Source organism: Arachis duranensis, chromosome 1 (assembly GCF_000817695.3).
Source record: "Arachis duranensis cultivar V14167 chromosome 1, aradu.V14167.gnm2.J7QH, whole genome shotgun sequence".
Lineage (NCBI taxonomy): Eukaryota > Viridiplantae > Streptophyta > Magnoliopsida > Fabales > Fabaceae > Arachis > Arachis duranensis.
In genome coordinates, this window is record NC_029772.3 from 8,163,637 (window position 1) to 8,176,596 (window position 12,960).

At 32.0% G+C, this 12,960-nt stretch overlaps 1 protein-coding gene across 1 annotated transcript in view; it reads left to right on the forward strand.

Moving 5' to 3' along the window:
• The first annotated feature begins 6,230 nt into the window (after nucleotides 1-6,230).
• Nucleotides 6,231-12,960, forward strand: part of LOC107474345 (protein TIC 40, chloroplastic) — an 8,325-nt gene continuing 1,595 nt past the window's right edge. The window contains exons 1-11 of the mRNA XM_016093970.3: nucleotides 6,231-6,694; nucleotides 7,527-7,641; nucleotides 7,838-7,895; nucleotides 8,002-8,019; nucleotides 9,659-9,965; nucleotides 10,427-10,530; nucleotides 10,626-10,689; nucleotides 11,167-11,239; nucleotides 11,720-11,760; nucleotides 12,025-12,070; nucleotides 12,835-12,929. Coding sequence (XP_015949456.1) covers nucleotides 6,475-6,694; nucleotides 7,527-7,641; nucleotides 7,838-7,895; nucleotides 8,002-8,019; nucleotides 9,659-9,965; nucleotides 10,427-10,530; nucleotides 10,626-10,689; nucleotides 11,167-11,239; nucleotides 11,720-11,760; nucleotides 12,025-12,070; nucleotides 12,835-12,929 — 1,141 coding nt within the window. The 5' untranslated portion in view covers nucleotides 6,231-6,474. The remainder of the gene's footprint in view (nucleotides 6,695-7,526; nucleotides 7,642-7,837; nucleotides 7,896-8,001; nucleotides 8,020-9,658; nucleotides 9,966-10,426; nucleotides 10,531-10,625; nucleotides 10,690-11,166; nucleotides 11,240-11,719; nucleotides 11,761-12,024; nucleotides 12,071-12,834; nucleotides 12,930-12,960) is intronic.

Consider the following 12,960-nt stretch of genomic DNA (forward strand, 5'->3'; position numbering starts at 1 on the left):
AAATTTTTTAATTTATATCAAATTTACTTTTTGACAGTTAATTTAAAAAAAAATTATATTTTATCCAATAAATTATGAAATAGAGTTTAATTTTTATCGGTTTAATAAGAATTATTCTAGTAAATATTTTATTAAAATTTATTTTAAAATTAATTTTTTAGAAAAACTATAGTACTTACCTGATAAATTAATTTTTTTTACAAATAACAATAATTATCATAATAGACATAAATAAAATGATACATTTTGATATTTATTATAAATTTATTTTAAATTTTTTATTTTGATAAACATAATTAATTTTAAAAATATTTCTCTAAATAATTTAAAAAATATTCTCAACTATTAACTACAAATACAAATACACAAATTTTTCGAGTTACTAAACATTGTTGTAAAATAAATAACTAACGAAGATATAATAAATATAAAGTAAATAAGTATAAATAGAAGACTCTATTTTAATATTCACCAATATAATTATCTTAATATAATAATAGAAGAAATTTATATATTTACTACTATTATATATTAGTAGCATATGAAAGAGGGAGGAAAAAAGTTTAATATAAAGAGAGGGAAAATTGCTTTTTATTTTATTGCTGTGTGTAAAACAAACGAGGCTTCACCTATTTATACATGTAGCAAGCCTTTGTTTTTAACTTTCATTAACATTCAATTTGTCTTGAAAAGCTATTCCTTCACAAAAGGTTAGCTGCCCAATCTCATAAATGGGCATTCAATTTGTTTTTATCACAACACTCTTCTTTGGATGCCCATTTAGGATCATACCTCGTTAAAACTTTACAAAAGAAAACCCAATGGAAAAAAAAAAAACTTTAGTGAATAAAAAAGAGTACAATATCCTTTGTGATGGGGACTGCCTCGTTAAAAACCTTGTCAAGAAAAACCTAATGGGAAAAAAACCTGACCAAGGAAAAAAGATTACAGTCTCCCCCTCTTGTCGACATCAGTTGATGTCTCGAAATCGGCGCATCCCAATCTCATGTACCAATCTTTCAAAGGAGGATTTTGGGAGTGACTTTGTGAATAAATTTGTCATACTGTCACTTGAGTGGATCTGTTGGACATCAATTGTCCCTTGATTTTAAAGATCATGAGTGAAGAATAATTTGGGATAAATATGCTTTGTTCTATCATCTTTGATGTATTCGCCTTTAAGTTAAGCAATGCATGTTGTATTATCTTCAAACCAGATAGTTAGAGCTATCTTATGATCAATCAGCCCACATGATGACAGAATATATTGGATCAAACTCCTGAACCAAAAACACTCGCGGCTTGCTTCATGAATCGTTAGTATTTCGGCATGATTAGAGAATGTTGCAGCAATCGTCTGTTTTGTGGACTTCCATGATATAGTTGTTCCACCATATGTGAACAGGTATCCTGTTTGAGATATCCCTTTGTGTGGATCAGACAAGTATCCAGCATCTACATAGCCAACTAATTGTGACTTGGATTCATAGGGATAAAACAATCCCATATCAACCGTTTCATGAAGATATTAAAAGATTTGTTTGATTCCACTCCAATGTCTTCTAGTTGGAGAGGAACTATATCTTGCTAGTAAATTCACAGCAAATGATATATCAGGTCGCGTATTATTAGCAAGATATATTAGTACTCCAATAGCACTAAGATATGGTATCTCAGGACCAATGATATCTTCATTTTCTTATTTAGGACGGAATTGATCTTTTTTCACATCCAAAGATCTTACAATCATTGGGGTACTTAATGGATGTGACTTATCCATATAAAATCTTTTTAAGATATTTTATGTGTATGTTGTTTGATGAATAAAGATCTCATTTTTTATATGCGCTCGATCTGCAAGTCGAGACAAAATTTAGTCTTTCCAAGATCTTTCATCTCAAACTCTTCTTTTAGAGTTTTTATAATTGCTGGAATCTCTTTAGGAGTTCCAATGATATTTAAATCATCAACGTACGCAGCAATTATAATGAATCCAGATGCAGTTCTCTTTATAAAAACACATAGACAGATATCATCATTTTTGAATCCATTTTTTGCCAGATACTCAGTAAGACGATTATACCACATTCGTCCAGATTGCTTTAGACCATATAAAGATCGTTGCAATTTAACTAAGTATAACTCCTGTGAATATTCATTGGATGATTTAGATATCTTTAGTCCTTCAAGAACTTTCATATACAAATAAACTGATCAAATAACGCAATGTTATCGCATCCACTACAGGAGAATACGTTTCTTCATAATCTATATCGGGCCTTTGTGAAAAACCTTGTGCCACAAGTCGGGTTTTGTACCGCACAACTTCATTTTTCTCATTTCGTTTTCTCACAAATACTCATCGATATCCAACAGGATTTATATCTTCAGGTGTACGGACTACAGGTCCAAAGACTTCACGTTTTGCAAGTGAGTCTAATTCAGCCTTCATTGCTTCTTTCCATTTTGGCCAATCATTTCTTTGTCGACATTCTTCGACTGATCTTGGCTCAAGATCCTTACTTTCATGCATGATATTTAATGCCACATTATATGCAAATATTTCATTGACAATTGTCTTATTTCGGTCCCATTTCTCTCTTGTAAAGGCATAATTTATCGAGATCTCATCATTTTCACAATTTTCAGGTACCTGAACGTCTTCTAGCGTTAAAACTATATCAAAATTTTGGACAACTGTAGGTGTCTTTACTATGTCTTTTTCAACAGGAATATTATTTATCTCTTTTTTCTTTCGAAGATTTTTATCTTTGGAACTGACAGGTCTGCCACGCTTCTGGCGTGAATTTGCTTCAGTGGCTACTTGTCTTACTCGGACATCAATTCGAATTGGGGAATTTTTCGCTGGTATATAAGATTTGGTTATCCTCTTTGTATCGGAAAATGCATCAGGCAATTCATTTGCTATTCTTTGCAAATGTATAATCTTTTGAACTTCTAGTTCGTATTGCCCTGATCGAGGATCTAGATGCATCAAGGATGATGCATTCCAATTAAGTTCTTTTTCAGGAAGCTTATTCTCTCCCCCTAATGTTGAAAATTTTGATTCCTCAAAATGACAATCCGCAAACCGGAATTTAAATACATCTCCAGTTTGTATCTCAAGATATCTCAATGTAGAGGGAGAATCATATCCAACATATATCCCCAATTTTCTTTAGAGTCCCATTTTGGTGCGATTAGGTGGTGCAATGGGAACATATATCGCACACCCGAATATTCTTAAATGAAAAATATTTGGCTACTGGCCAAAAGCTAATTGCATAAGAGAGAATTGATGGTAACTCGTTGGCCTCAAACGAATAAGTGCTGCGGCATGTAAAATATCATGCCCCCAAACCGAGGTTGGGAGATTTATTCTCATAAGCAAGGGTCTATCAATTAATTGGAGGCGCTTAATAAGTGATTCTGCTAACCCGTTTTGTGTGTAAATATGAGCTACTGGATGTTCAACACTTATTCCATTAGCCATACAATAAGCATCAAAAAGCTTGGGAAGTAAATTCACCAGCATTATCAAGACGAATTGCTTTGATTGGATTTTCTGGAAATTGTGATTTTAATCGAATAATTTTAACCAGTAATCTCGCAAATACCAGGTTACGAGAAGATAATAAGCACACATGTGACCATCTCGAAGATGCGTCTATCAGGACCATAAAATATCTAAAAGATCCACATGGTGGATGAATAGGTCCACATATATCATCTTGAATTCTTTCTATGAATTTAGGGGACTCAAATCCAATCTTTACTGGTGATATCCTTAAAATTAACTTCCCTTGAGAACATGCAGCACAACAAAATTCACCAGATTTAAGAATCTTCTAGTTCTTTAGTGAATGTCCATGGGAATTTTCAATAATTCTCCGCATCATGGTTGTTCTCGGATGACCCAATTAGTCGTGCCAAGTTATGAATTCATTTGGGTTAGTAAACTTCTGGTTTACAGTGGCATGTGATTTCATTGTACTAATCTTGGTGTAATATAATCCAGATGAAAGTGAGGGTAACTTTTCTAATATAACCTTTTTATTTGAATCATGAGTTGTGATACATAAGTACTCATAATTTCCCTCATTCATAGTCTCAATATGATATCCATTTCGGCGAATATCTTTAAAACTCAACAAGTTTCTTAGAGACTTGGTAGACAATAGTGCATTATTTATTATGAATTTTGTTCCTTCGGGAAACAAAATTATAGCTCTTCCGGAGCCTTCAATCACATTGCCTGAGCCAATAATAGTATTAACATATTCTTCTTTTGGCATAAGATGGGTAAAATATATATCACTTTTGAGAATAGTGTGCGAACTTGCACTATCCACAAGGCATACATCTTCATTACATATCCTTACCATTTTCTTCAAAGACAACTAATAATAAAATGAGTAGTATGCACAGTTAAATTGAATATTTGATCGGAATTATTTTTCTAAGAAACACTGTATATAAAAATAATGTCATATACTAAAATTTTATTATAAAACATGACACATTTAATAACTTCAAAATTCATAAACATTAATATTTCATTATTTATATACATCACATTTGAAATTTAAATATATAGAAAATAAAACTTAACAATAAGTTTCATACATGATTTATTTACATGAATATTTAACAATTTCACATATTAAACTATTTCATCATTGATCAAATGACCAATATTTCTTTCAAGATCCTCAAAGAAATCGGATACATCATAATGAGTGGTAGAATTTTCAGCATCATTTGAAACGAAATTTGTTTCTTTTCCTTTATCATCCTTTTTCAAAGATGCTTGATAAAGATCGACTAAGTGCCTTGGTGTACGACAGGTACGCGACCAATGACCCTTTCCACCACAATGGAAACACTTATCCTTTGTTGATTTATTTTGCCCAATATTTCTTTCTTTATCCCACTTTTGGTGGATTTGTCTTAGTAAACTCAAGTCTTTTGAGCTTTTATGATGTGCACACTAAATTATTTACAAATATGACCCATATGGAATTTAATAATAATAATAATAATAATTTTATATTTACCCCAAATATTTTTTAAATTCATGAGGGATCAGAGAACCCTAATTTATTTATCTGTAACCTCATTGCCTCTCTATCCACTAAACCACCATAATCTACTCAACGCTTCTCTAATTTCTGTCGTCGCCGTGCATTCCAGCACTTGCTGTCGGTCTCAGTCCCTCTCACGGCGTCGTTCTCATCCTCTCTCTCTTCTCAGCCCAGCATCTCGTTGTCTCATTCATTCTCAATATCTCTTTTTTCTCTTTGCGTCGTCTTCAGCCTCAGAGTGGTAGTGTAGGTCTCAGCGAGTCAGCATCGTCGTCAACGTTGTGGTGCTCCGTCTGTCCCTTCATCGCTCTACTTCCAAAGTTTCAATGGAGTATCAGTCTTAGATATATTTTTGTTCTATTTATGTAAAATAAATAACTAATGAAGATATAATAAATATAAAATAAATAAGTATAAATAAAAAACTCTAATTTTAATATTCACTAATATAATTATCTTAATATAATAATAAAAGAAACTTATATATTTACTATTATTATATATTAGTAGCGTCTGAAAGAGGGAGGATAAAAATTTAATATAAAGAGAGAGAGTTATTTTTTATTTTATTGGTGTGTGTAAAACAAATGAAACTTCACCTATTTATACATGTGACAAACCTTTGTTTCCAACTTTCATTAACTTTTAATTTGTCTTGAAAAACTATTCCTTCAGCATAGAAAAGGTTAGCTGCCCAATCTTATAAATGGGTATTCAATTTGTTTTTATCACAACAAATATAAAATTAATATGTTTATATTTTTAAAAATACTTTAACAAATTAAGTGAAACTCTAACTAATTATTTAAAATATTTGTTTAACAATTAACATTAGATGTACTATTATCTAGGAAGATGTGCAGATAAGGTTAGCTTGGGATTAGTCAAACTCAAACCTAAGCTCAACCTAATTTTATTTTATTTTATTTTTATAAAACTCAACCCTAAATTCATGAGATAATTTATAATTTATAATACAGCATATAAAAAAATAGTAAAATTAATTAGTGCAGCAGCCAGCAAGGCAGCAACTACCAAGAACAAATTATTTTTAATTTTTATTTTTTTTAAAAAAAGTAAAGTATATTCCATGACAAGTACCTCAACAATTTTAAACTTTTAATATTTGTAAAAAAGTCCAAGGTTTTTATCCCTAGAAACCCAAACCCCAAAACACACTCTCACTATAAGCCGCTTTGTTTCTCTTCCCCAATCACTTCTCTGTAGAAATCCCCACATACTGAACTCTCTAAAGTTCGCAACTTTCCCACAGAATCTTCCAAAATTCACCTTTTCCATTTCAATACATCATATCGTTCTCATCTCTCATTAATTTATCTGTTTTTCAATTTTTGGATTCCAATTTCACAGCTTGGAATTCAAAGAGAGAATGGAGAACCTTAATTTAGCCCTTGTTTCTTCCCAAAAACCATTGCTTTTGGGGCATTTTGGTGCAAGAGATACTAAAGCTAGAGACGTTTTCAACAGAAAGCACTTCTCTATTGGGAGCGTTTTCATTGCTCCTCAGAATTCCAGATACCGTGTTTATGCTCTTTCTCACTCGAATGCTACTAGGGCTCAAGCTGAACCAACTCAAAACCAGAAATCTGGTATTTATATTTGTATTGATATTTTAATTTTAATTAGCCGTGTTCTTTTTGCTTGATTAGTTGATTATTCTCTTGTATATGTAATTATATTGTTTAGGTTTTGTGATACATATAATGAATGTAATTAGATAAGCTTATGGGATAATAGTATGTTTGAATCAAAATAAAAACTTTATTATTCTTTTATTTGACTTTTTATTAGAATCTTGTCAAAATATATGCACAAATTTATGTATTTATTATTATTATTATTTTTAGATTACCACGTCTATATTTGTTATGATTAGTATTGAAGAATAAGAAATAGGTGATGGGGTATGCTGGAGCCTTATAAAGTTTGTAGACTTGAAGCTGAAGTGGTAGTCATAGTTTACATTGATGCTATTGCTGTGTTGTGAACTGGATTTACTATGATGGCACTTCTGTTAATGGACCGAAACTCAGAAGTGCATAGTGAATGCTAGTGAGGATAGGCCTTTATATTGAGATATGTTGAGATTTCAAGGGTTTAATAATTGTTCATAATTCAGAGTCATTTTTTTCCCAGTTAGATATGCTTGGTGGTAGGCACCAATTGTTTTTGGAAATTGGAAGGGGGGCGGAATGTGATCTTTTGAGTAACTTAGTTTGTGCACAAGGTTGATTGGTTTTTATGCAATTCTGTTGTTTATCCAAGTTTGGAGGAAAAGTGCATTGAATATAATTTCCATCTTGGCAATGTGTTTGTCATCTAAATTGACCCCCTTATTGTATCTTGTCATTTGTCAATGACTATTTTCTGTACAAGTGAATATATATCGATGTTGGTATAAGTATCAAATTTGGTATACAGTGCAGGAGAAGCTGATCCTGAAACGTTTTGCTAGCGTCTCTTCTTCGAGTGGTCAAGAAACAACATCATCAGTTGGATTTAACCCACAAATATCACCATCTCCTTCTTCAACCATGTAATCTTTAACAGATTTCCCTTTCTTGTCTAAATGTTGCATTGATTATTTGTCCGATCTCATAATTCTTTTGCTGGTCTTTATTGGGGAAAATATTTTGTTAAGGTATCAGAGACATTTGGATGAGTTCTTTGGTGTTGTTTTCAATTTACTTGTATCTTGTGCTTAAAGATTGTTATTTATGTATTTGCTATAGAGGGTCTCCTCTCTTCTGGATTAGTGTTGGTGTTGGGCTATCTGCGCTGTTTTCATGGGTGAGAACCATATCCCCAACTGTTTTCTACATAAATAATTAGTCCTTTTATTAATTAATTTATTTTAACATTTTTTTTCTGTATGTTTATTAAATTGTCTTTCCAGGGAGTTGGAAGATTAAAGGTGAGTGCCCCTTTATTGCAAGGCATGGGTTTGATCGGGTGCGTTCTTTCAATTCCATTGTGGTAATTGGTGTAAGATATAAAAGAGATTTTACTATATATATGATCTTCTAGGATTAATTTTGATATTTGCTATTATTTCCTTATTTGATTAGGGTTAGGGTTTGAACTATTATATTCAGTTAAATAGGGATAGTTGATCTTCATTTCTATCACAATATATTCAGTTAGAATAATATAGCCATAAAATTTCAATCTTTGTTTTCTGGCTCTCCTATCTTAGTCCAACATTCTCAACAATAGCTTAGATCTTATTCATAGTCACCAAAAAGTAACTTTCGGAATACCTTATACCAAAAAGGAAACTTCAGATAGATAGAAAAATAATTTCATTAGAAAAGAAGAGAATTTCTAAGACAGGAGGATAAGAGGCCAATATGAAAGCCAAGAAAAGAAAAAAAAAAGAAGAAAGAAATGATCTCCTCTTTGGTCTTTGATCGCATAAGGCGTAAGCCTAACATCAAAGATATTAAATGAATACTAGGATTCGTTGCACTCCAAAAGATGATAAATTATGATACTCTAGTCACTCATATATTGGGAATCATGGATGTGTCTGATCCTTTGTGAAGTAGCATTACTTGAGCCTTCTCGTGGTACTTTTACCTGGTTCCTTCTTCAAGATATGATTGCAGGCTGCTTGCAAAACTAATCTAAATAGGTATTTGCACCTTTACTACTAAGAAATGATTATCGAAGTTTGGGTGAATAATTTGATAAATCCATTTGATGTGTTATTTATGTGTGCTTCATGGTTAACTAATTGTTTAAAATCCTACCTAACGATTTTCATTGCTACGGTTCACCTTCTCTAGATTACTCTTTATGATGCAGTTCTTGTGAAAATATAGTGCAGTTGAAAGGCTAAAAAGATAGATCTAGGGAGATTATCCATGCACATTTTGTATTCACTTCTAAAAGTATTGACCCCAAAACATGATGTATCAAATTTTAAGAGCAAGATAAAATGAAGATCATCTCTCCTCCAACTGTAGAAGGAACACAATGCTAGTTTAGATGAGCAACATTCTTTCTTCTTGAATTTTAGAGATTGAGATATTTGCATATGCTTAAATTGTACAGTATATACCAGTTTTAATCAACAGTATGCCTATTTTTAATATTTGTGTTGTTTGTCATTCATTCTTTTTTATTGAATCCCATATGGTATACAATATTTTGTGTGCGTGTGTTTTGTTTATAATGTCAGCTTTTATTTGTTATATTTTTGTGGTGGTTACTCCTTGCGTACATGAATAAGTGTCTTTGAAAGAATGTTGTACAAGAATCGAGAAACCATTAAATTAGCTCAATTGTAGAAAATACATTTATACCGACTGCATTACTCTTTCTTTTCATAAGATTACAATTGCTATATTTAATTGGGGTAGTAAATATAAGGGTGAAACTGAAAAAAGTAAAATTAGTTAATGCTTCGTAGATATGCAAAATGACAAATAATGACTTTTTCATGGAAAGAGGAAGTATATTAGAAGCTGACTAAGCCTATGTTTCATGGGTTTAGACTGGGGTTTTTTGTCATAACTTTTGCTCGTGACATTGACATTTCAATCCTCCAGAAATATGCAATGCAACAAGCTTTCAAGACCATGATGGGCAGCATGGGCCAGACAAATTCACAAAACAACCAATTTAGCAGTTCTGCATTTTCTGCTGGATCTCCTTTTCCTTTTCCAGTGCCTTCAGCACCAGCATCAGGACCTACTTCATCTGCCGGTTCTGAAGGTATTCAATCTAGGTCACCTTCCACACAAAGTTCATCTCGGTCTTCTGTTACAGTAGATGTATCTGCGACAAAAGTAGAAGCACCTGCTACCACCAATGTCAAAGATGAAGAGGAAGTAAAAAATGAACCCAAAAAAATGGGTAAGATACAACATCTTAGCTCTCCAATTTCCTTATTGTTGATTGAGACATGCTTCTTGTGAAATTTATTGAGATATGCAATAGCAAATGACTAATATGAACTACAAAGTGCATGCAACAAATAATATAATATAGAACTTTGTTCAATGTTAAGAACTAGAAAGTGAAAAGGAAAAAAGAGAAGAGGAAATTAGAAATAGAAGGCCATCCTTATCATTTTGAAATTCTTTCTATATAAACAAATTTACTTTTAAGTTACTTTACATTTTTTTTCAATATAAAATTATTCATATAGATATAGGTGTTTTGAAATCTCAGGGTACATTTTACATAGTTAATGTGAAAACTTGAAGACTATCTTTATAAGTAGAGAGATGATCTTCGATGTTCATAGTTTCTATATTTGCATAAAAATTTGACACTTTTCATGCTGGAATTTCCTAATAAGTTTTACATTACAGCTTTTGTAGATGTTTCTCCTGAGGAAACTGTTCAGAAGAGCCCATTTGAAACCTATAATGATGATGAATCAAGTTCATCCACGGAAGCCCGGGTTCCAGATGAGGTGAGTAATTTAAGATGCAAGCTTTGCTAAAAGAGTTTAATGGTTTGTATTTATTCTTAATGCGTAATATGTAAAATTATGAACATTTGTTGAAGGTTTCTCAAAATGGAGCTCCCTCTAACCAAGGTTTTGGTGATTCACCTGGTTCTCAATCTACACGTACGTAAGATTCAGTTCAAATTGAAACTATTACAATTATGTTTTATTGCTTTCAACACTTTGTAACGTAATACATGTAATCAAGCCTCAATTTCAAGGAAATGTTTAGAGAAGTCCTGTCAAATCGAAATTTGTTCTTGGTGTTGTAGTGATTGCACATACTCATTGATCCTGCTTTCTTTTGTTGTTTTAATGATGGCCAAGGGTAATTCACTTGTCTTTGTACTTTGCACTTTGCTAATGAAGCCTTTCTTCTCAAATATTATTTAACTTTTGACACAATTATATATTCAATGCTTTGATTGAAACAATGTCATAGATTAAATATGCATAGTTCTTGTTCCAATAACCATTGTTTCCTAATCATGTTTTTACAGGTTTGTTTGAATGTTATTTAACCTTGTTTGTTATTTCTAAATATTTGTTGTTTGTCTTAATTGCTGAGGTCTAAATATGCACTTGTTTTTCTTTGGATAGGAAAATCAGTCTTATCAGTGGAAGCCTTGGAGAAAATGATGGAAGACCCAACCGTGCAGAAGATGGTTTATCCGTAATATTAGTTCCTTTCATCTAGATGGTTGTCTTTTGCATTTCTATTAAAAATTTTATTTTGGCTGCGATGGTTTGAATATGGACAACTTCAAGCAGATCCTTATTCTATATTAATTTGAAAAGTAACTAAAAGATCAAAGTGGTTAATATCTCAGTTTTTTCGTATTTGCTCAGTGTTTGAGGGGAAACCTCTGCCTTTGCATTCTTTTCTTATCCTTTTTCCTTATAAACTTCCCTTTATCCTCAAAATAAAGTGTTCAAAGGTTAGCTGCTATGTTTTTGAGTTGTGACTGTTCTTTAGAGCTAGCTCATTTCTCCATGCCTTATGCTGAACCTAGATGAGTAGATATGTCTTTTTTTTGCATTGTTAATTGCTTGATGAAAAGTTACAGATATCATTTGTTTGCTTTTGTATATTGTTTGAAATCTTCTACCCCTTACCCAGAAGTTTTAATTTTACTTTTTGGTACTGTTGCAGTTATTTGCCCGAGGAGATGAGGAACCCTACTACCTTCAAATGTAATTCTCTATGCTTGACAAGTTTTTTGTCTTTTGGGTTCTGTGCAGTGCTGATAAATCATTTGAAACCACAATGCTCACTGTTCACAATATGTTTTTCATTGGAGGTCCTTTTCCTTTTGTATATATTGGTTTAAAATATTCTTTGGACCAAAAATCACGTTTTCCTTGTTAAATAGAGTAATAGACTTACTAATTCTTATATAACATCTTAATATGATTGGCCAATGGTTTCTAATTGCTGTATTGTTGCGCTTTTGACAGGGATGTTGCAGAATCCACAGTACCGTCAACAACTCGAAGAAATGCTGTTAGTTCTTGATACCCTTTCTGCAGTGTGTTTTGTTCCACCAATGTTCCCATTACTTAGATCACCTTGTCTTCGTTTGGTGAATTTGATCAACTAACTGAAATCAATGCTCTTTTTTTTTTTTTTTAAACCTTTACGAATTAGAAAATAGGAAGCTCCTATTTTGGGTTTTGAAAAATGGTTATCCTGAAGGAAATGATTATCTTCCTTCCGCTTTTGTACAAGAGCCATCAATCTAACATATGGCTAAAGAAAGTAGACTTTCGGATAGAGATAGGGAAAAAAAAGGGTTTCGTGGTTTGTTGATCCATCAAATAAATGCAATAATTGGTAAGAATAAAAAAAAATACAATAAGTACAGTAATTTATTGTATAATATGTACAAAGGGCAGTTGCTTCTTAATCGTAAAATAGTAGCACAAATGGGTATCTTAAAGGGGAATTGCCTTCTTATGATTGTCAACGAAATCATAATATAAAATAAGAATTCCCTGGACAATGAACTCCAGGAAGGCAGTAGAGTAGCTTGTTCTCTTAAGTTTCATTATTTTCCTTGTTATTATTTATAGATTGATCTATATTTTAGATTCTCTATTGCTGGGATTCATATGGTGCTATTACCTTTGTGAGTTTAATCTTGTGTGCACAGCTACAATTAGATAAATCTATGCATATTTTCTTGGTGTAATAGTTTACAATCTTCTTTGGGGTGATCTGTAAATTTTCATTTACGCTTCCTATTTCTTCTTCATATGTAACTTCAGAAACGACATGGGTGGAGGCACTGAATGGGACGGTCGAATGATGGACACCTTGAAAAAATTTGACATTAACAGTCCTGAAGTTAAGCAACAATTTGGTAAGCAATTGATTGCTTTTTAATGTAGTTC